We start from the raw sequence: 24,092 nt of genomic DNA, 5'->3' as shown, positions 1-24,092 counted from the left end.
AACCACCACATCATTTAGGGTTGCCATATGTCAGAAACGACTTCAAGGCATCCAGAACAACAACAACAACAACAACAAGACTGAGATTTGCACCTCTGCCAACCTTTTCCCCATCCACTCTTCCATCCTTGTATTATGTTATTCCATTTCCAAGTGGTGAAAAGCTCCAGATAGATCACTCGGCATCTTTGGGACTCATGGGCTTTGTGGTCTCTTCCAACTCTAGGACTCTATGGTCTTGGAAGCTAAGCAGGGCCAGCCCTGGTTAGTACTTGGGATGGTCCTCTCAACAAATCTTGCCATGAAAAACCCATGATAGGTTTGAACCCTGATCTCTAGTCATAGACTGACGCTCAGACCAAGCATTGTTATCCTCATTACCAGTTCCATGGAAATGTTGCCCGAATGTGTTCATTGTCCCATCCTCTCTCAACAGAACACTTAACCAAGGCTCTAAATGCACGGCAATCATTCCTGAATCAATGAGCCTTTTCCACCAGAGAATGATGCATTTAAAGACATAATTAGGCATTCGGATGAAAGTGATGTCTGTGTATTGGAAAGACTGCAGCCCAGTGGAAAGTACTTTCCTTTCCTTTCCTTTTTAATGGAGATACTTCACAAAAGTCAAATAACAGTTTTTATGGGATTCTTTTGCAAGGGGAAAAAAACACCCTTCTCCTCCAAAAGCGTATCATAACTATGTTTGGAATCTGAAATCACAAAAACTAAGGTGGGTGGTCCTCCAGATCTGATTAGACTAGAACTCCCATCATCCTCAACCACTTGAACAGGGCTGATGGTATTTGGAATCAAACAATACTCAGCAGGTTTCCCATCCTTGATGCATTTTTTCTCTTCATCGTACCCTAGTCTTGTCAGAAGAAAGCAACTTGAATGCCTCCAGGACTAAAACTTCCACAAACCCGTTCCATTTTGGCTAATGCTTGGGGTTAATGGGAGTTGTAACCTGGAAGGCATCGCCTTGCCTATCACAACAGTATCCTGGATATTTCCCATAAGGCCAAGGAGATGTTCTTGCAAATCCGAGCATGAATCTCTGCTCTGATGCAATGGAGTTACAGAATCATCCAAAGTCAAAGTCAACTTGATGGGAATGAAGAAGAACGTCAAGAGGAGTCATGCAGCTGATCTCACCAGAAGAAAGCAAGGTATCAAAGTAACTAACAACATGGGCTTGGAAGCAGGGTGTCTTTTGCAAGATCTGCCTCGGGCAGCAAAATATCAAGGGACAGCCGCCTCCGCCTGCGGCCTCCCCTTTGCAACGGCAGCCATTGTGTGAGTAGATTATAATGGACAGCATGAGAGATTAGGGATAATGAGAGCCAAAGGGAACAGGCGCCGGGGAGGTTTTTTTTTCAGGGGACGATCGATCCCTTGCAAATGCAATCTTTTAATTATCTGTCAAGCCTCCCATGATTTAAGCAAACGGCCTTGTTAATAAAAGAAGTGTGTGTGTGTGTGTGTGTGGGTGTGTGTATAATCAGAGAGGGCACACTTCTTTTTTCCCCTCTTCAAAATAGCATCTCTCCCTTAAACTGCCTTCCACTCTGGCTCATAAATAGAAACAGACTGACAGCAAATGGCTTGCGGCTCTATTAAATGGATTTGCGATACGGCGTTTTATTTGCGAGGGATCAATGGCGGCGACATATGCCATCCTTCATGCTGATCCGTTTATGAAAATAACACATCCCACCAGCTGGTGTGTTTTTTCAGTGGCAGCGGCTGCATCTGACCCTGGGCTTGGACCGGTCATTTCTATGCCTGGCGCAAGCTTCCAAATATCAGGGGGAAGTCTGGACCCTTCCCTGGTCTCAAATAAAGGTGCCTAATACTCTCTAATACATTTATTAATTTTTATTAATTAATTAATAAATTAATTTTTATCCCGCCTTTCTCCCAAATTATTGCAATGCACATTATTGCAAGGATAACTGCATAGTCTTGACAGAACTAAGCCACAGGATTTCAGCCTTGGCCTGCCAACGAAAGGAGAGCATAGATGGGAGGCTATCTTAACTTCCAATGGAAAGAATATAGTAACGCCTAGGAATATATAAATGCCTAAACATATAATAAAGAAGAATTCTTGCAATGATTCTTGTCTATTCTGATTGAAGTAAGTAACAGGATTTCAGAGTGCTATTGGAGGAAAGGCATAGATAGGGGCTAGTCTAGTCTAGCAGAAGGGAGTTTCACAGCTGAGGAGCATAATAATGTTGTAATGATCCTTGCAATAGTTATTGGCTAGGCCAACTGAGGTAAGCAACAGGATTACAGTCTTTGCATACCGTTGGAGGGAAAGTATAATGGGGAGACTAGTTTAGCCTCCAGTGGAAGGGAGTTCCACAATCTAGGAGCATAATATTGCGATCCTTATTGTCTGGTCTGAAGTAAGCAACAGGATTTCAGTCTTTGCATGCAGTTGGAGGGAGCTCATAGAGGGGAGGCTATGTGGAAGGCGATATTGTGATAATCATCATAAGGATTATTTTCTCTTCTGACTGAAGTAAGCAAGAGTATTTCAGTCTTTGCTTGCCGTTGGAAGTAGAGCATAAAGGAGAGGCTAGTTTAGCCTCCAGTGGAAGGGAGTTCCACAGGCTTGGTGCACAATTATGCTCCAAGGCACCCCTCTCCTCCCTGCAAGTCCTTTGCTTTCAAAAAGTTTCAACGTTCTTCGGAGGCAGCATCTCAAAATCTCTTTTGCATCACCAATAGTTTCTTTTTCTCCTTCCCTAGCAGAACTGCAGATGCTGTAAATCAATGCCCATTAATCATGGCTTGTTTTCAGGAGGCCTGATGAACCACCTCCCTCCCGCCTGCTGCCACCCTCACTTCCACTGTGCCAGCCACCCTGGTTGCCTCTCTATGCTCTTAATGAAATGAGCAATTGAGCCCTATTCATTTTTGGCTTGGCGGCGGTGCCTGCCACTGCAGTTCGCTGTGGGAGGTCAGGGAGCCTTAACTAGAGCCTTGGCTCCTCCACAGAAAACCCTCCTCCGATCAAACCACAACGGAGAGCCAAGAACAGGTCTTGCAAAAGCGTCCCTTTGCATCACATTTCCCTCCCATATTTCCAAAGCAAGTCTGGCTGGAGCTGATGGGAACTGGAGTCCAACAACATCCAAAGGACATTGGCTTTCTAGCATCAAGGGAAAGTTGAAGAAAGAATTAGGTGATCTCCAGGGTGCTGAAAACATCACTAAGATGCCTTATTGCCATCATGGTTTGTTGGAGAGCAACAGAAACTCCCCCAGCCGTATTGTTTGCTTGAAGCTGGCTATGGTGAAATCACTGTCTGTTTTGCCATCATACCTGGTGGGTAGCAGGAGATGCCAGCTCTTGAAGAACTTCCACTATGCAATGGGCATTCGCTGCATCTTATTCTCCATCAGAAGTGGGCAACTGCAGTCCATCTAGACTAGAGGCCATTTTTCTGTTCCTAGGATGTGACTGCCCAAAGTGCCAAGTAAGAACAAATAGAAAGTGGGTGGACATCTATGTCTGGTCATGAAAAACCAGGTTCTTAAAGTATATAATAATGATGCTTACGGCTTGTTTAGAAGGTGAATTGCCACCCCTGGAGGGTTTACCATCTCTTTGTTTGGCTAGAAATGTGCAATCCAGAGCATCTGCGGCCACAGCAACAGTCTTGAAGCCACACGCAGCCACAGAGCTGCAGGTTGCCCACTCCTGTTCCAAATGAAGGTTTTGGGAATCTACTGTTTGATCAGTTCCAGCAGCTGGAATGGAAAATCAGAGCCCGACCCTTTTTGTTCAGGATGAGAAGAAAGCCGTGGTGATGGATGGAGGAGGCATCCAATTGCACAGGCAACAATCCTAGTCATGCCTTGGAGTGCTTTTATACTATTAGTAGAAACAGGTGGGTTGGAATACGTTGAACTACTACAGTGCTCAGCCCGGTGAGCCCAATTAAACAGAGACATTACTGACCTAGTCTGCAGCAAAGGAAATGGCATCACAGATACGCTTGATTCTGTTTTGGCCTGAGGAAGCAACTGGGAAGAAGAGATGCAGGAGCGATGCCTGGAGCTGCATATATCGGTTAAAAGTTTCAGGAAGAGAAAGCCTTGGAGTGCATTGAAATGGGGAGCCGGGCGGTGGCAGTTGGTGGCTCCCATGTTGGACCTGCTCCAGGTTTCAGTCCATACTTCTCAATGAGCTGAATCTATCCAAAATTCAGCAACTAGCATAATTCTGGACTAAAACTGTCCAACACGCTCGATCTAGCCAAGATTCAGCTACTAGCATAGTTCTGGACTACACCACTTTAACTGCCATGGCTCCATCCTACAGAATCCTGGGATGTATGGTTTTGTGAGAGACCAACGTCCTTGGGCAGAGAAGGCTCAAGACCTTGTAAAACTACAAATTCCAGATTTGCAGCTTGACACTACATTAAGTGCTGTAGTTCCAGCTTATGAAGTGGTGTCCAACTGCATTATTTCTACAGCGTAGATGCACCATGAAACCCAGAATGGATTCACCACTCCCACTGACACATAATCCATCAGCAGCCATCATTTGACTTCAATGCCTTCTCAGATCCAGATTCATCAAGATTGGTCTGAAAAAGACTTAAAGTTCAAGGTGTGACTGCAGAATAGAGGCATGGAACCTGTTGCTGAACTACTATTCCCATCATGACTTTCCACTGGCCAGACTGGCTGATGGGAATAAGAGTCCAAGAATATCTTGCTCCTCGGGGAAAAGATATGATTGCCCCACACCTGGAATAGGAGCATACCCATGTTGCAAAACTTGGTTGCAACTCCCCACTTTGCTTTTGAGCTAGTCTACTTTTTCGAAACGTGTTCCAGCGATGAGAAGTTTGTGCATATGCCACCCAAGCCTCATGATCGACAGCACAATATTGCACCAGTTAAGTATGTTGCCAACACAGGCAGCATGACAACAAAAGCATCATAATTTTCTGGAGCATCGTCGCCAACAAGGAAGGGGGGTAATGAGGCTCCTTCCGTCTTTCCAAGGGAGACGAACAAATAACACACTCAGCCGTGAATTATTTCTGCACGAGGCAGCTCCATTTTCTTCCAAAACATATTTTAGTTGTGTGGGGCGGGCGGGCGAGATGATGCATCCACTCATCTTGTTGTGCTGTTAAGTTGAACTCAAGGCCTCTTTTGTTTGTTTGCTTTTGTTGCGTTTATTGAGAAATTTTGAGTTTTAGAATCCATCTCTCAAATGCAAAGAGAGGAAAACATAAACAGAGAGAAGGGGGAAATGGGGGAAAGGGCAGAGTTTTTCAGAAGGGGAAGTAATGATCATAGAATTGTAGAATCCTAGAGTTGAAAGGGACCAAGGGTCTTCCAATCCAACCCCATTCTGCCATGCAGGAAGACACAATGAATGTATTCCCAACAGATGACCATCCAGCTGCTGTGGTGGACTCTCCATCTTTGAAGGTATTTAAACAGAGGTTGGATGAGCATCTTTCAGGAGAGCTTTAGGTGTGCATTCCCGCATAGCTGGTGACTGGATGAGTTGGCACAGTTATTGTTGTGTCTCCCCAAGTCATTTCTGACTTATGGTGACCCTATCAAGTAGTATTCTTGGCAAGGTTTGTTCAGGAGGGGTTTGCCTTTGCCTTCCTTTTGAGGCTGAGAGAGTGTGACTTGCTCAAGGCCACCCAGTGGGATTTCACAGATGAGCGGGGATTAGAACCCTGGTTTTTTAGACTCAAATGCTCAAACTGTTACACCATGCTGGTTCTCAGATGGCAGGGTGGTTCTTTCCAGCTCTAAAATTTGGTGATGCCATGACAGCCAGTGTGGCAGAGTGGTCTGAGTGTCAGACGACAACTCTGGAGACCAGGGTTCAAGTCCCTGCTCAGTCATGGAAACCCAAGTCGCCTTGGCCAAGTCGCACTCTCTCAGCGGAAACTACTTGAAGGCACAACACCAACAGCATGAATTATTTGCTTAGAGGCCCAGTTCTACTACTGGTTGCACTGGACCCTGTCAGATAAAGGACTTTTAAGGCTTCCTTTTCTGTACTACACCTACTGCATTGTTTACCACCAATCAAGCTTGTCTTATAACAGTGATGTTTGCCTGTTTTTGGTAGCAAACAAAGTCTTGGGGGAGGCCTGGCACTGCAGCCAGTTTCAGCTCAAAACAGCTGGCTGGCTCCCAATCAATTTACTGTGCAATGGGGCAAATCCAGTGCCCAAGGCTTATATCCTCTGCAAAGTCCTGGATGCATGCCACTGTTCTCAGCTAATGAGATCCACACCTCCCCACCATTGTATCTCTCTCTCGCAACGCGCAAAGCAGGTCCCTCCGGTGCCAGAGCAGCGTTCCACTGAGCTCTTTTTAACATGCCAAAGACGATGCCTGGCTTTTTTAAAAGGTCACTCCATCCAGCTCCGGCCGAGCAAAGGGAACATTAAAATAATTGCTAAGAGATTTGACCGGGGTGCGGGTGAGAAAGACGTTGACTCGGCGTAATCGGCGTGCGAGACAAATGTTCCAAGAGGACATTGCCGAATGCACAGGCACGCCTGGAAGGAGTGGAAAAGAGTGCAAGGCCCCTAAGAATATGCACCAACGTGAGCCTCTAACCCAAGCTTCCAACCCAAAGATGCAGAGAGATATCATAAAGCAACCGATTAGAAAGAGAGGCAGCTCTGGAGAGAGTCTTTTCATTTTTGCTGGACTTTTGCTGGATTTGTCGGGTGCCAATTTCTTTCCCCTGCAGTCTTTTTCGCTTGGCTCGTCTTTTCAGAATGGCTGCTGCTCCCAAACGCAGAGCTCATCTATCACAGTTGTCTGGACCGGGGCATTTGGAGCAACAGGAGTGTTCTTCTGAGACAAGCAAAGCCTCCTTTGATTTAAGCAGAAACTATAATCTGGCATCCAAGTCTCTCCCTGCTGGCTAGTCCAACCATTTTTTTATTGAGGACTGACCAAATGTGGCACTCGAAGGCCCCTAAGCTGATCTATCTGCTTCCTTTTCTATATAGAGGGTTTCCACCAGGATTAGGCAATCTGGTGCTTTCCAGATATTTTGAGCTAAACCCCTGTTTGTACCTGATCACTGGTCCATCTGTGCTGGGTTTTCAAAGAATCTAAGAGTAGGAAGGGACTACAAGAGTCATCTAATCCAACTGCCTGCCATGTAGGAATATACAAGTAAAGCACTCCTGGGAGATGGCCACCTAACCTCTGTTTAAAGATCTCCAAAGACGGAGACTCCACCAAACTCCAAGGTGACCTGTTCCACCGTCAAACAATTCTTGCAGTCAATAAGTTCTTCCTAAAATTTAGGTGGGATCTCTTTTCTTTCACTCTAAACCCATTGCTGGTGTCACCCAGTACTAACTAGGCCTGATCCTGCTTAGCATTTGAGATCAGGCAGAATTGGGTGCCTTCAGGCTATTTAGGTGTCGTTTGTGCGCCTTCAATTTCTTTCCAACTTATGGCCACCCTAAGGTGACCCTATCATGGGGTTTCCGTGGCACGATTTGTTGAGAGGTGGTTTGCCATGGCCTTCCCCGAGGCTGAGAGAGTGTGACTTGCCCAAGGTCACCCAGTGGGTTTCATGGCTGAGAAGGGAATCGAACCCTAGTCTCCAAAGTCATAGTCCAACACTCAAAACTTAATGCCACACTGGCTCTCTAGGATACCAAATCCATCATCTTGTAGCCATGCTGGCTGGGGAATTTTGGAAATCTGTCCAAAAATTGTTTTTCTAAATTTTGGACATTACATGAAAAAGTTCAAGATTATCATGGAGTAAAGGCCAAGGGAGGGATGGGAAGATGAGTTCAAGAGAGGGCAAATCTATTTTATGAAAGCTGACAAGGGATCAATAACAGGGAGTGGAAAGGCTGAAAACTCAACAGGCCACCCACAGAAATGGGGTCACTGCACCGTTGTAAATTGTGTCCATAACCCCATTGCTCCTCATCACTTTTTGTGCTGATTTAGGAGCCGGTTTATCTCTGCACTTGAGAGACTCCAATTCCAAATAAAATAAAAGAAAAGAAATGAAAAGGGAACATCTTTATATACCCTTTCAGGAGAGAGGCGATATGATGGTATTGTTTTCGGAGTGTGCGAGAAAGTCAGCAGCAGGGGAAGAAGGGGAAAACCAACACAGGTGGCCATATATTTTAGCTCGCCTGCAAAGGGATGTGCTCCAAGGCAAGCCAAAAAATGAGTGGCACTAAAAAAAAGGGGGGGGGGCAGGAAAAACATTTGCTGTTGCTGTTGGAGAGTGAAACAGCTTGGGGGAAAAAAGGAGAGTTTGTTTTAAAAAGAGATTTGGGGAAGCGAAAGACCTTGAGATATTCATCCACCCACCTGTCAGAATGAGCGACTAGGACAACCTGGGCATTTTTCCCCCTCGGTTGCCTGAGTTATAATGTGCCACATGTATCATATCAGTTTGGCACAGCAGTCTGTTCAGCCGACATATGGAAAATATCATCGGGAGCTACCTGATGCACTGGGAGAATGGAACAAGTGTGTAATCCTCTGCGCCAGTGAGCTGTGCCACTTAATGCAACAAGACAGCATTGCTTCACACTCACACACACATCTACCCTGTGCACACACTCACACACACATATCCTTCTGGGCCTATTTTTTTAAATGCATTTACCCATCGAAAAAAAGGACTTTGGATACTGCTGGCTTAACTCTTAAACCCATCACACATGCCAGGGAGCATTTTGTCCTCCCAGAAGCAGCTGGCAGCCTTGAACATTGACTGCTTTAGCTCAAACTGCTGCACTGTGTCATTGAGGATCTATAAGCCATCTAAAACAATGATTTTAGCTTCAACAAGGTTGCATCGCATAAATCTCTGCTGTGGTGGATGATGGCTGTCATGTCAGTGGGGCAGTGAATCCATTCCAGGTTTTGGCTTGCTTGAAAGGGACTCGCCATGAAACCTGCAGCAGAGTTACCATTCTCCATTGCTTTCAGCTACATAGTTATCTGACAATCAAAAATAAAGGATGAAACACAAGCAAAAATGAAACAACAAATGACGAGGGATTGGAACGAAGCAAAGTCCCAAAATAGTAGCTGTCACCAACCAGGAACCATTTAAGAGAAGATGAATCGATGCTTATCTTCTCAAGCAGCAAACCTCAAGGCTGGGTGATCATTTAATAGGGACAAGAGAAAGAGCTGCAAAAATGGTGAGCTTGCACATTTTCCTGAACACTTCAACAGCCTGTATAGTCCAAAATTTAGAGAAAGTGGGGAGAAAGCAATTGTTTTCAAACATAGGCCCGATGTAGTAGTCACTCTCTCTTCCAAAAGAGAGACTCAGTCAGTCAGTTTACCCTAAGAGGAGGGTTACTACACCTGGCCAAATATCTCCCCTAAATTTTGAATCATCCACCCTTTTGAAGAACCTTGGAGGACCTGCTAGGATTTGTCTCTGTGACATTCTGGACTTAGTAGAGAAATGTTGGTCGAGTTATTAGATAAGTTAAGATTAAGGATAGTTATGTATGCAACGTGTAGTAAGGTAAGGATCTGTTGGGAGGGGTGACAGAATGAAATGTTGGTAGTGCCTGGTAGTTGGCTGAATGTCTAAGGTTATTTTTACTTAAGAAGGCTAGTATGTGTGATAGGTTGAAAAGTTGGAGATGTTCGGAGAGTTAGTCAGGGTCAGAGACAGAGATTAGTTAGAGTCAGAGTCAGTTAGGGCATGAGTGAGCAATGTGAGTCAGAGTAGTATCAGTCAGGATTGACAAGTATTTAAATAACTACTCTCTGGTGTTCAATTTGATGTGCCCTTATGTTCAATGTCTGTTTAATAAATCCTTTTTTTACATTGTACACTTGTGTCTCTGAGAACGCTACATAAGGGATATTGGAAAGCTTGAGTTTAGGCACATGGTATCCATTGTGGCAGTGGCTATGGTAGTGTCCTGAGGGTATATTGAATGAATAAAATAACAGACAGGAACCCCAAAGACATCTAGAGGCCACCAATATTTGATGCCATAGCGGTGGGACAAGAGACGGCCCTTGCATTGATGGCTGAGGCAGGAGTAGGTAGAAACTCTCTTGTCATCTTATGTGAAATTTTAGTGATCCTTGTATTACAACAATCTCCAAGTTTTATTTCTTTATTTCTACTTTCAGGGTATTTTTAAAAATTTTCAAACTGTAGGTGATGTACCAACCATAACTGACAAAAGTATTTCATCTCAGTAGGTATGGACACCATCATGAAGAGTGGTCATTGTCATAGCATTTGTTTGGCTTGTGACCAGTGGTCATCGCACACTGGAGTTGTTTCCCTTTCCTTGCAGTGCAGAAACTTCAGGAGAGAATCAATTAATTAAAGGAATTTTTGCAAACACAGCCAGCGGCAGAAACCCTGGGACAATCCTTTTCAACAGAGCCTCCTTTCAACTCCATCCAAGAAACACTGCTGTGTGGCCGTCTAACATCAGCTGCGCCATCGCAAGCGACTCGCTTCACCCGCTAACTTTCCGACCTGTCAGCAACAGCTCCCTTGGGTTCGTCCAACGTTGGTGATTGCTTGTCAGTTCCTAACACGCTAGAGAACGGAGGGACCTACATTGACATTCAGAAAGCAAAATCCAGAAACCACCGAGGGATGCTCCGTCATTGACCTCAACGTCTTTGTGCTCCCGCTGCTGACAATGAATAGGAAAGACGCAGAGCAAAGCTCCTGCAGAAGAAATCATGATCGCATTTGGTGCCATCTCCCTTGGGCTCAATTGTGATTATGAACTGCTTTCGCCACAACGGCAGAGGTGGGCATAGGGCAGTTCTTCTTCATGGTCTCTGTGACCAATGGTGCCATCCTGAGCCTGTCCAAAAGAAGGACTGCAGAAGCGCAGGATAATCCATTTCTTTGAGTTCACAGATGACCGCTGGAAGAACCACAGTTTCAGGAATGCAACCTGCCCTTCTTCTTTGTGGTCTCTGTAAGAGTAGTTTGTCTCCAACTCAACAGGAGAAGAGGAGAAAAGGGTGTGAGTCATGTACTTCCCAGGAGGCTCATGCAAAAGCAAACTGCTGCAGCCTCTCCTAGCTTATAGCTTTTGCCATCACAGCCATACTCTGATGCTGCTTGGCCACACAAGTCCCAATTTCCAGCTTCAAAAGGTTGGAAGGTATGCTGCTTTATGGAACGGAGTACTCCAATTTCACTTGAGACACACACTATGCTCTCCACTAAGACAAGATTAATCGACTTTCTCGTCTTGCATTTTGTGCCCTTTGACTCTTCCATTTGACTCCTTTCTTCTTTTCTGTCCCCCTCTGAAAATATAGATTTGCCAGCTTAGTGGATAAACTTTCTTCATCTCTCCAAGCAAGCGCCGGGCAACAAAAGTTGCCATAAATGTGATAGTCTTTACGGCGCTGCGGGAAGCTTTGATGCAGAAGTATCTGGGTTATTTTAGAGGTGACCATATTCAGTTCCTTACCTCCCTTTGACATTTCCAGCACGACTGAAATGAGGAAGGATAAACAGCGTGATTCTTTGGAGATTTGTGAGATGTCAACTATAACTCCTGACTGTTGTCATGGGAAGCGGGCAGCGGTTTCGGATCAGAAGGCTTCCTCAGACAGACATAACTGAAAGCAAACTTCTTGGGAAGAGACAAGGTCAACAGCATTTTCTTTTGAGGCTAATATATGGCCTTGCATTGCAGTCCTCTTTTCCCTCATGCAAACACTCGATTTAAACAAAGCTATGAGAAATGCGGGAGCATTTCTGTTTTAAGACCCAACTGGCTATTTTGGAGAAGGGACAAAATGATTTCTGCAAAATCTAATAAAGGGAAGTGCAAAAGTGGCCCCCGGCGCTGTTTTGTGGTCTCTGAGGCATTTGTTGTTGCATGCCTTGAAGTCATTTCTGACTTATGGCAACCCTAAGGCAAACCTATCACAGTGTAACATAAATAGATACGTATCGTAATATGCCATGCATTATGGAAACCCTAGGTGTAGCATAGTGTAGTAGTTTTGAGTGCTGGAATAGCACTCTGAAAGACTAGGGTTCAAATCTCCTCTAAGCCATGGAAACCCACTGGGTAACCTAGGGCAGATCACACTGTCTATCCCAAAACAAGTCTTGGGTCAACGCAAACCATTGTTGTTATCCACCTTCAAGTCACTCTCAACTCATGGCAACCCTATGGAGGAGACTTCTCCAAGACCTTCTGTCCCCCATGCCTCTGTCCTAAAAATTCATACCCATGACCTCCTTAATAGAGTCAAGTCATAACAGAACCATAATAGAGTCAAATCATGAACCCTTCATATCTGGGCGATTCTCTTCTTTCTTCCAGATGGAACTGATTTTGGTCCAACCCAAAGCCTTGTCTATGCATGTGGCACATCCAGATATGCCAACCTTTGGCAGCTAGCATTAAAATCAGCTAAAGAAATAAGGGACTGGGCCCGTGTACCCGGTGACTTGGGTCAACCCTACTGATGCATCCCAATGATGTTGGCCCCAATAGGGCCTTCAGGGGAGAGCTTTCCACAGTTGGGGTACCACAGCTGGAAAGGCCCTCTCCTATGTCCCAATACAGTATATTTATCTCAACTGACCAAACGTGGAGCAGATGGGACACAGAAGATTACAGAAAATAAATAGATCATCGCTTTCCCATTTTTCCAAACCAGGAGTGACAACTGACCTTGTTTATAAAACCAGTTTTCGTTCCCTTGCTACAGTCCACGCAACTCTTGGACTGTACCGAATCCAGCAAATGAGCTCATGGAGATGTCAGAATTGTCCATCTCTATGATCCAGCTTCGGGCACAATTTTATGGTACGTTCTCCTGAGACTCAGCACATTTCTTCCTTCAAGCTTTCCCCGAGAAGCATATGGACACCGTCTCTTCAAATTTCAGAATTTCACAGTCTGGAGACTGTGGGGACAGGGAAACTGACAAGATTTTGCGTTGATTAGACATATGCTCCAGAGCAATGCCTCTCCCCAAAGAAAGAAGCAGACTAATTTAAGCAAATGATGCCCATTGATGGAGTCCTCTTCAAATTGCATAACTAGTACTAATAAATGCAGGGTTTTCTTGAACATAATTGGGATTTTCTTTTAAGCACAAGGTTAGGACTGCAGGATACCTCTTGACTACAAATGCTAAGTCCAAGCTGGTTGATTCCTGCAGCTATCTTGGGAAGGAGTGCCATTTTTATCGAAGCCTCGTTTTATGAAAAGAAAGTAAACATTAAAAGAACTTCACAGTAAAGCCAGAATTAGCGTCACATCGCCACAATCAGATATGGACTCCATGGAGATAACCATGAAACTCAATTTGAAACAGAGTCAAAAATAAAATCGAGCCGTTCTGCAGCTTGAAAAGAAAGATAAAAGGAGCACTAATAGAATGAATATGAGGCTGATCTACATGCAACCCATTCAGAAGTCGCTGGACTGCAAAACCCTTAGCCTGGTCAATGGCCAAGGATGATAGGCATTGAGGAGAAGGTAGGGTAGATATAAAGTGATTGAATGTCACCCTAAACATCTCAAGGTCACCCTTATTCTAAAGTATGAAGATCCTAGGAAGGCCTTTTCCTACTGAGCCTTGTGAGAAGACACCAAAGGATAGTCAACCATGGGCTTCCATCAAGAAATGTTTGGACTATAGTTCCCATGTTCTCTCACCATTGGCTGTACTGGATAGGGATGATGGGTTGGGAAGCCCAACAACAGCTAGAGAGTTGTCACTTCTCATCTAACCCAAGAGGTGTGTAAACAAATACCTTCCCAATGTTTTGGACTACAAGTACAGATGTTTTGGGTGACAGAGGACCTCTCAATAACTGCTGAAATCTACGTTCTGCTCCTGCATGTGTTAAGATACTGAACTATAGGTGGCAAGTTCTCCATGAAAAAGCCCCCAAGCCTGGGCCAACCCTACCCATCCCATGTTAGCCATTGGTTCCTCCTGGACAGAAAGGTGTATAGGAGGGTTTCCTGCTTCAGGTGAGTATTGCCCAAGCATCAAGGCCCTCCCAAGCTCCAGAGTCTTCCTGCATTCTTGGTCATGCTTTCATCCTCATTGTTTGCCAGGAAAATTCCCGCAGACAGAAGGCGGAGACATCTTGACAGTTCAGGGGACATTTGGATGGCAACGTTACATCAAATGTAAAGCAGACCTGATTATAAAGCACGAACACTGATTGGGAACATATGCGCAGGAATGTTCCCATCTCTTTCTCCAAGTATTTTCCATAAATGCTAATTAGAGATGCGTAACGCCACACATGGAGAGCGAGCGAGAGCCCAAATATAATTATCACTTTGATCGGATCAAATAAACCGAGGTGCAAAGATGTTAAATAAATTACGGCAGACTACCCTGCAAACCAGTCCCTGTGTCCTTCCCTTTCTCCTGTCAATGCAGTTCTTTCCCCTTCCATCTACGAAACACAAACACAAACACACATACACACCGATTGACCTCGGTACATCTGCCATTATTTGCCGAGCATTTACCAAACCGGCAACAACTTTGGTGACAAGAAGGCCTTAACCGAAAACAACCGACGTTGACTACTTTGGGATATAATCGACACTCACTAGTAAATGTTGGTTATTAACCAAAGTGGTTATTTTCATTAAATCCCATCTTTATTCAGATCATGACAAATGGTTTCTCCCCCCCCCCTTCATAACTTTGAACAAATACTGCTGAGTTCTTTGCAAAGAGAAAACCATTCCTCTCTCCGACACGCATACAGAATAATAACTGAAATTTGGGGTGACCCAGTAAAACTGATGAGAAGCAGATTTAGGACTCCTTTCTATGAAGCACAATTAACCGAAGGAGTTCATTGAACTGCAATTAAACTGAAAACACTGCAATGTGCTGCTCTGTTTTTTGGAGACCAAACTCCTGTATGTTGAAGAATCATGTCGAGAAAGGACTTGAAACTGGAACAGGAGGGTTAAGGCATCTCATTGTGGGCAACCATTTTTGTCCCTACCCCAGCCATGGAAGATTTGGGGTCCCTTGTAATCCCCCCCCCCCCCAGAGAGATGTTTTGAGATGGACAGCAAAATCACCATTAAATAGAAGATCATCTCCACCAGTGTGGTGTAGTAGTTGAACTACGACTCAGAAGACTAGGCTTTGATTCCCAGTTTGGCCATGAAACCCATTGGGCAAGTCACACTCTCTCATCCTCAGGGGAAGGCCATGGCAAACCTCCTCTGAACAAATCCTGCCAAGAAAACTCCCATGATAGGTTGGCCTTAGGGTTGTCCAAAGTCAAAAACGACTTGAAGGCACCCAACCCAACATCTCTACCATCACCAAAGGCCTTTGGAACTGCAGTTCTCCATCCTTGGCAGCAGAAAAGTGGTGATAGGGCAGAAGACCTTCTTGGCTGGTCAGACCAGGCCAGTCGAGCCACTAATACTCAAAAAACAGCAACAACAGTTAGGAGAGATGATGGCTTCAAGAAAGAACTCTTAATGGTTGGTCAAGAGGATGAGTTAAGAAGGAAGGAGGAACAAGCAGCGAGTCAAGAAGGAGCCAGCTTGGGTTTGTTGTGCAAGCTGGTCAGCTCACACCAGAAACTACCACTCTGTGACACTGATGTAAACTCATCATCCTTGTGGAGTCTTCCATGCACCAAGCAAGCTTGCATAGGTAGCAGGGTTCTTCCAATGTCCACTTTCCAAACTACTTCGTAAACACATCAGCCTTGTGGAGTCTTCCATGTGCCAAGCAAGCTAGGTAGAAGGATGCCCACTTCCCAAACTACTACTACAAAATCCATTGTGGAAAATGCGTATGCATTTCTCAGCCCATGCAAGGAAGAAGTGATCCTACCTTAAGGGAAGGTAGGCATAACTAGCCAGGGATCTTAGGGACCATGAAACGAGGCTGCCAAAGAGGCATAGAAGGATGAAACTGAGAAAGACCCAAGTCTCTTTGACCCTAAACATCTGTAATGTTTTTAAATACAGAGAGCCCTTGGTATCTGTTGGCGTTTGGTTCCAGGACCCCGCATGGATACCAACATCTGTGGATGCTCAAGTCCCCTTAAATACAACGGTGTAGTGAAATGGTGTCTCTTATATAAAACAGCAACATTGTGAATTCAATAACATCACAGAGCCATGCTGAAGGTCCACAAGCCACACGCGGGCCACATAATTCCCATCTCTACATTAAAATAGCATGCGGTTTAGTCTTCCTAGGAAGGCTACAGAACCTGAGTGGGTCGGAAGATGCCACCAAACTCAGTGAGCTTCCCATCATTGCCGAGGGCTCTACATTTAAATATTTAGCGTCCTTTCTTCCCTTTGCTGTACCTAGTCCCCTGCGTCTGCTTTTATGTGTCATCTTGTAAACATATATATGCATTTTTAAAGGCAAACGCCTTGCAGGGTAACTTTGCTCGCCTGCGACTGTCCTTCTTTTAATCACAGATCAGCAAGGCTCCTGGAGAATGCAATACAGACTGAGGCCATTTCAGTGCTGCATAATTGGTAATCTTCCCCTCTTTCTCTTTCTCTTCAAAAAGCAAAATAGCTGGATAATTATGAAGACGCTGCTTGAAGGGAATTTGATCATTAATAGAGGGATTGTCACAACATGCTTCAGCCTTGTGCTACCAAGACAGGACACTTCGGTCCCCTCTTATGTCACATTTTGCTGCAAAACCCACTTGGAACTAGACCTCCCAGGTACACCTTTGATGGCTTTGGCATAAAATCAGAGGCCACCAGTTGATCAGATAAAAATGCCAAGCACTTGAATAGTCAGAAGCAGCCACTTGAATAGACAATTCAAATTATTTGCACATGGATGAGAGTGCACTGCCTAAGATACAGTGAAGCCTTCTGGTTGCAAATACCAGTCGTTGTATGGCTAATACATGAGGAAACAGCAGAAGCCGGCACTGGAACCATATTGTATTCCTCCTCCTCAACTGACTATTGAGGCCAAAGCAACCAAACTATATAGTATCTGGGAAATTATAGTTGCAGCATAAAAGGAGTGCAATACAGCGTAGTGGTTTGAGTGTTGGATTAGGACTCTGAAGACCAGGGTTAAATTCCCTTCTTGGCCATGAAACCCGCTGGGTGATCTTGGTTAAGTCACACTCTCTCAGCCTCAGGGTAAGGCAATGGCAAACCTCCTCTGAAGAAACCTTGCCAAGAAAACCCCATGGTCTTAGGGTCGCCATAAGTCAGAAACAACTTGAAGGCACCCAACAAGAACAAGAAAAACAACAACTACTCTTCATTCAGTTCCATAAGTCAGCCCATTTATAAGTGGCAGACCTCCTCTGAAGCAACCTTGCCAAGAAAAAACCCATGCCTTAGGGTTACCATAAGTTGGAACTGACTTGAAGGCACACAACGACAACAAACAACAGTCTGGTATCTGTAACTATCTAGTTACTTCAAATCTGTGGGACTCTCTCCCAGGTAAATGTGTTTAGGCTTGGGCCTAAATAATGCAATGTCGCAGCCTATACTTGTGGCTCACGTCAGCAACCCGCACTTATATCTCTTTGCCTTGAGAAGCTAAACAATGATGCAGCCGACAGATATTTTTCTTCTTCTTCTTGCATCCTGTAGCTAAGAAGCAATGGCACAAATTATAGGTTGAAAAGAGAAGGATGAAAGGAGTGCTGAAGAGGTTATAAAGTTCTGGCTGCATCAATGACACTGAGTTGGGAAATGGGAGCTGGAAGCCACAGTGATTCTCCAAAGGCGAGTAAGAGCTGGAAAAGTCCTGAGGAAGGTGCTCTGTGTAGGACTGCAACTCCCATCAGTCCAGCCAGCAGACCCACAGACTTGGACCTCAGAGATGGACAACCTAGGTGCCACTTTCTAAAGGATGCACAGAATCATAGGGTTGAAAAGGAGCCCAGGGATCATCTTGCCGAACCCCTGAGAGATGCAAGAAATCCACAGCTTCTCTGGCCATGCGTCTCGTGCATAAAAGTGTCTGACAAAAGAGTCTCATTCTCATTCATTCAAGCCAGTCCAGTCCACTATCAAGACAGCTCTTACCACCAGGAAGCCTTGCGCTAATGCTAATTCAAAATCTCTTGTGATTTGAATCTGCGGCTTTGAAGCAACAGAGAACAAACACAGTTCATTTTCTGCACGGCATCCCTTCCAATATTTGAAGACAGTGAAAACACACATCCGCAGCAGGGATCATACAGAGGGCTGCATCTCCTCGGTTGCATCCACACCAGAGAATTAATGCAGTTTGACACTACTTTCACTCCAAGATTATGGAGTTCTGGGATTTGTAGTTTTGTGAGATGTTTAGCCGTCTATGATGCCACGACGAACGACAGATCCCAGGATGGTTTTTGGATACTTAAAAACGCCCCTTGTTTTGGAGATGAAAAAGAGAAATATTGGTCTGGTGCAGTGGGAGCCTCGCTGCTAAAAGCAAAGGGGGAAAAGCATTGCTTTGCTGCCTATAAATACTTACTATTATGAGATTAGCAACCAGGCAATTTGCTAGGATTTCTAGGATCTGTAGGACGCGCGTGGGGAAAATCCTGGGGTCAGATAAAAGGGGGTAGGCTTTCCCAGCCAAATGACTCAAATTATTCTCATTGCATGCCTTTTTGATATCCCTGTTCAGTTAGATGACAAGGAGGGAGCAGACAGAAGCACTGTTATTACTAGCAAATCCCTAGATTACTGTCTTGCATTCTGCTATTTGTGCAAGGAAAAGATCACAGCTGTCGTTTGCAATGCAGAGAGAATAACACACCAGTTTACTCTTCAGGGCTGTTGTAAGAATGGCAATTCCACCGGATCAAGGAAGAGATGGAAAGCCATCAGCTGCAGCCTTTAAATAGAAAAACCAACCCTGCAGGACTTTTCTTCTCCCTGTCTGTCACTCAAGCGCCCATTCATCCTAGCTAAGGAACCTCATCCCATGAATGAAGAACTTAGATCCAGAAAGACTATTTGGTGATTTGATACCAAGAAAGGTATCACTGTTTTGTGGGTTTGGAACATATATCCGGTTATTTATGTGACATGAAATGCACAGAGAGAAACAATACAACAATACAAGTAATGCTATATACAATTTTGTCCCTGAAAGAAGAGGTGGAAAAATACATTTGGCTAGCCTGACATTGTTGGATCGCAACTCCTATCAGCCTCAAGCAGCATGGCCAGTGGCAAGGGATGATGGAAGTCATAGTCCAACATCATCTGGAGGTCTGTGGCTTCCTCCTCCCTGCTTTCGTCTTTCTTTTTCTCTGGTTATCCTTTCCTGTCTATGCAAAAGACCAAAAACAATGGTTATGTGCCTATAGGTAGACCCTGATAGTGGCACCGATCTAATCTGCACTGCAGAAATAATCCACTTTGATACCACTTTAACTGCCCTGGCTCAATGCTATGGAATCCTGGGATCTGTAGTTTGCGGTGGTCCCAGAGCTCTCTGACAGAGAAGGCACCAAACTACACATCCCAGAAATCCATGGCCTTGAGCCAGAGCAGTTAAAGCAGTATCAAATTGCATTATTTCTGCACTGCAGATGAGAGCACCGCCCTAGGGGTTTCTTTGCCAGGTTCGTTTAGAGATTTGCTACCGCTTTCCTTTGAGGCTGAGAGAATGTGACTTGGGAAAATAATGTTTTCACCCCAAATTTCTGGTATTTGAGCTTCACACTCCTGTAGCTGAAAATGACACCATGTATGGACAAGAGTAGATATATGGCAACTTCAATATTTTGCACATAACCTTTATGGGGATGGAACGAAAGGGAGACATTTCAGCACTCAGGTCCTTCCAATAGCTCTCCTAGCAGTTTACTGACTCCCAGAGCCAATTGTTGCTATGTATCTTTGAGTCAGTGTCACCTTAAGGCAACCTTATCCTTGGGTTTTCTTGGCAAGGGTTACTAGAAGAGGTTTGTCACGGTCTCCCTCTAAGGCTGAGAGAGAGTGCATGACTTGCCCAAGGTCATCCAATGGGTTTCCACGGCTGAGTAGGAATTCGAACCCTGGTTTCCTAGAGTCCTAATCCCACATCACAACAGGCTGGCTAATTTTCTAATCCATGTTTTGCTCGTCTGCTAAAAAGCCCCCAGAGATCTACCAAATAGATCATGGATCTCCATGTTTTTGCTTGCTCCTGTGGTGCAAATTCCTAGTGCCACACCACTGGTTCCCAAACCGAAACATCCTCCCAATAACACTACATTTTGCAACCAAAAAGGAATTTGCAAAAGACTTGGTAAAAAAGACCCCCTACTAAGCACTAACTGTTGGTACCATAAATGTTTTTATATATGCACTAGGAGCGGTGTCGGCATTTTCTATCTAACCCCAAATAGTGTGCTCAATTCTTATGGAAAATACTTCTCTTATAGCTTGATCAGTTTCAGAAATCCATGAATGAAACCGACCAGGTTCTAATTCAAGCCAGGAGTCAGGGGTTTTGAGTAACCGGCGTATTTTTAGCCAGACTAAAAGGGGGATATTTTTAGCCAATCTCCATTTTTATCACTAATTGAAAAACCTTCGGTTTCCTCTCCCTCCATTCGTCTTATCGGTGAGTCACCCAGAACATTTGGATTGGGAAGACCTTTCTAATAAAAGCCCAACCCAGTGCCGTGTTTTTATTTGTTTCAATCCAGTGGCATCTTTTTATTTATCCGCACGCTAGTCCAGGCTGACCTATCTTGGCAGGATCCTTTGCGGACTTCTCGCTCCATTGCAACCATGCTGGGCAGTAAGGAGATTAAGTTTCCAAGAGCGGTTTGGGTTTCTGCAACGGCACTACCTTGTTCAGGGAATTTCACAGTCCAGGACACATTTTCTCTGCATCTACGGTCTCTTTTCTTACTAGCGTGAAAGTATCATAAGGAGCACAGAGACGGCATAGCTCCGGTCGAGAGCGTTTTGCTCGGTGGCCATCGGAAACGTTTGATCAAAATAATAAAAGGACATGCACTCCTGGAACCACTTTGCAAATCAGTAGGACAAATGCAACAACCAGGGTGGTGTAGTGGTTAGAGCTAGCCTTGGTTGGTGGTCAGATGGTTGGTGGATCCACTTTGAAAGACCTATCCAAGGTGCTGAAGTCTCAAAATGGGTTCAGTGTATGTTGTGTGCCTTCAAGTTGTTTCCGACTTATGGCGACCCTAAGGCCAACCAATCGTTGGGTTTTATTGAAACCTCAAAGGAGGTTTCTCTTGAGGCTGAGAGCATGACTTGTCCAAGGTTACCCAATGCACTGCTTCATGAAATTTGGAGGAATGAGGAACAGGTATGGGTTCAAATCTCCCTTGACATGGGGACAGTGGAGGTAGCAGCCATCACTGGTTAGAAGGTCAGATTGAGGACAGCCAAGTTTAAGTCTCCACTGAGCCATGAAACTCAATGAGCCACTCAATCTCTTCCTCTCACCCTGGCCTACCTCTGGGGGTTGTTGTAAGGAAAGTATGAAGAGGACAATGCCATGTTGAGTGCACAGGAGTCAAAGTAGAATATAAATGCGACTAAGTGTGGTGAAGTGGTTTGAGTGCTGAACTACGACTCTAGGGACCAGAGTTTTAATCCTTGCTTGGCCATGAAAACCCACTGGGAGACCTTGGGCAAGCAACACTCTCTCAGCTTCAAAGAAAGGCAATGGCAAAACCTCTCCGGACAAACCTTGCCAAGAAAACCCTTTGAGAGGTTCGTCTCAGGGTCGACATTAGTCGAAAATGACTTGATGGCACACAACAAGAACAACAATTGCAAAGTAAGGAAATCAAATAGACTCTTGCTCACTTCTTTGTTACTAGGTTAACTTAGATGAATCCAGATTTTTTAGAAAGGAAAAGCTTTCAAGCACTTCATCACAATTCAACACCAGGATCCCTTCTCCCAATCCTTAGGCTCTAACCACTACACTACAAGCCTCTCTGCTCCAGACAGACACACCAACAAAGTATTATCTCTACTAGGACAGGGCTGGGAAAAGAGGGGCTGCTGAACCTCAATTTCCCATCTGGCATAAGCAATAGCAATGAAGGTTGGCAGCCTCTGTGCCAGTTGAGGACCAAGTCTGCTTTGGTTGATTGTCCCAATTCTCCAAGGTGCTGAACCTATTATGATTTCCTTAAAAGTCTAGGCTAACAGTCGCAAGCTTTCTCTGAAAAGCAAAATGGAAGCCAACCACTGCCAATGGGCAGGGATGATGGGTGTTGTAGCCCCCTTACCCAAAGCAGTTTGGGTTGAAGTCACCAACCAACCTTACCTTGACGGCTTCCGCGTGGGTCACCTTGTCCAAGGGCTTGTCGTTGACTTTCAGGATCTGGTCGCCCACCCGGAGCCCTTCCTTCTCCGCCAAGGAGCCCGGTTCCACCAGAGACACATAGATGCCCACCCCGTGCTCTGAGCCGCCCCGAATGCTGAAGCCCAACCCTTCCTGTGCCTTGTGGCGCTTGAGGGTGACGTGACGGACTTCTCCACGGAGGGTCTCCACTCCCCAGGAGGCCAACGACGAAGCTGTCCCATCAATGGTGGTGCTCAAATCCACTGGAAGGGGTCTCCCGGAGGTCGGTAGGGGAGAAGAGGACCAGAGGCGAGTGGTTGTGGCGGCAGTAGTGGCAGACGGAAGTGTCACCGAGGGCGATCGAGGGATTGGGGTCGGGATCGCACCAGCGGCCAACGGAGATCTGGGCAGACCCGCTTCGAGGCCCGCGCTAGGTCCGGGCAAGAAGTCGGCCTTCAAGTAGAGCCCTTCCGAGGTGTATTGGTCAAAGAGGAGCTGGTCCGAGCGGGGGATGACCAGGCGGAGCATGGGCAGGAGCTGTCGCTTCTCCGGCCCGTCCAGCAGGACCTTGAGGGTCTGGACCAAGTCGTAGACGTTCCTCCGGCAATGGTAGATGTTCAAGCAGTGGATGAACTGCTCCCGCTCCGTTTCGGTCAGCAAGAGGTTGAGGGCCCCGTGAAGTTTCCGGACGTTGGCTGAAAGCAAGCGGATCCCGGGTCCTGAGGCCCCGGGGCCAGAAGGACCAGAGGGTCCACCACTGAGTCCCACGGGAGGAATGGCGTTGGATGGCGAGGACGATGCTGAGGGCGCCGAGGAGGCGCAGGAATCCACCGAGAGGCGGTCCAGATCCTCGCTCATCGCCCCCTGCCTCCACCTTGTCTTCCTCCTCTTCTTCCTCCTCAAAAAGAGCCACCGGAGTGGGAAAAGGGATAGTCAGGACATGGAGGAAGAGGGGTTCAGAGATGATGGGGGGCTACCATGTTCTTCTCAACTGGGGGGATCACCTAACCTCATCCTGAAAGGCAGCTAAGCCAAGAGGTCGAGAGGGAGAGCAGGAGATAGAGACAGAGAGAGAAGACCCAAAAGAAGAGAGGGAAGAAGGACATAAGAGCCTTTCTCAGTCTTTCCCTTCTTCTCCTTCTTCTAAGACTTTAAAGAAGAGACTGGGATGCCAAGGCAAAGTCCCCCTCTTGCTCTTGCTATCTCTTTTTCTCCACCTGCCTTCCTGGGATGGAAATCAAAAGGAATAATGTCTTTTTCCAGAAAAGAGAAAAGGGAGGATGGTCTCAGAGGCAGCAGCTCCGGCTCAAGAGTCGATCCCTCCTTGCAGGAGATCTATTTAGTCCAACGTCCAAACATCATCTCTGGAACTGGCTTTGCAGGAGACCTTTGCCAAAAGAAGACCCTTCTTCGTCTGGGCCAAAATCAAACCAAAAATAACAGAGGAGGAAAATAGCCTCTCTGCCTTTTTGTGTGCATGCAATTAATTTAATGCATATATGTGTGTGTGTGTGTGCAATTAATTTAATATCTATATCTATATATAGGCAATTAATTTAATATATATATATATATATATGCAATTAATTTAATTAATGTATCTGCAATTAATTTAATATATATAGCTGCAATTTAATATATATATATATGTGCAATTTAATATCTATCTATCTACATTTAATATATATATATTTGCAATTAATTAAATATATATATATATATATATCTGCAATTAATTTAATATATATATGCAATATATATATATATATATATATA

The 24,092-nt window shown here is 45.2% G+C and overlaps 1 protein-coding gene across 1 annotated transcript in view; it reads right to left on the bottom strand.

Moving 5' to 3' along the window:
- WHRN (whirlin) overlaps positions 1-23,798 on the bottom strand; it is a 50,035-nt gene extending 26,237 nt beyond the window's left edge. The window contains exon 1 of the mRNA XM_089534906.1: positions 22,299-23,798. Coding sequence (XP_089391032.1) covers positions 22,299-23,174 — 876 coding nt within the window. The 5' untranslated portion in view covers positions 23,175-23,798. The remainder of the gene's footprint in view (positions 1-22,298) is intronic.
- Between the last annotated feature and the right edge of the window lie 294 nt (positions 23,799-24,092).

This window comes from Sceloporus occidentalis, unplaced genomic scaffold, assembly GCF_023333645.1.
Source record: "Sceloporus occidentalis isolate IW3139 unplaced genomic scaffold, rSceOcc1.0.p SCAF_8, whole genome shotgun sequence".
Lineage (NCBI taxonomy): Eukaryota > Metazoa > Chordata > Lepidosauria > Squamata > Phrynosomatidae > Sceloporus > Sceloporus occidentalis.
Note: the sequence above shows the minus strand (reverse complement) of the source record. Positions and strands in the feature narration are given on the sequence as shown.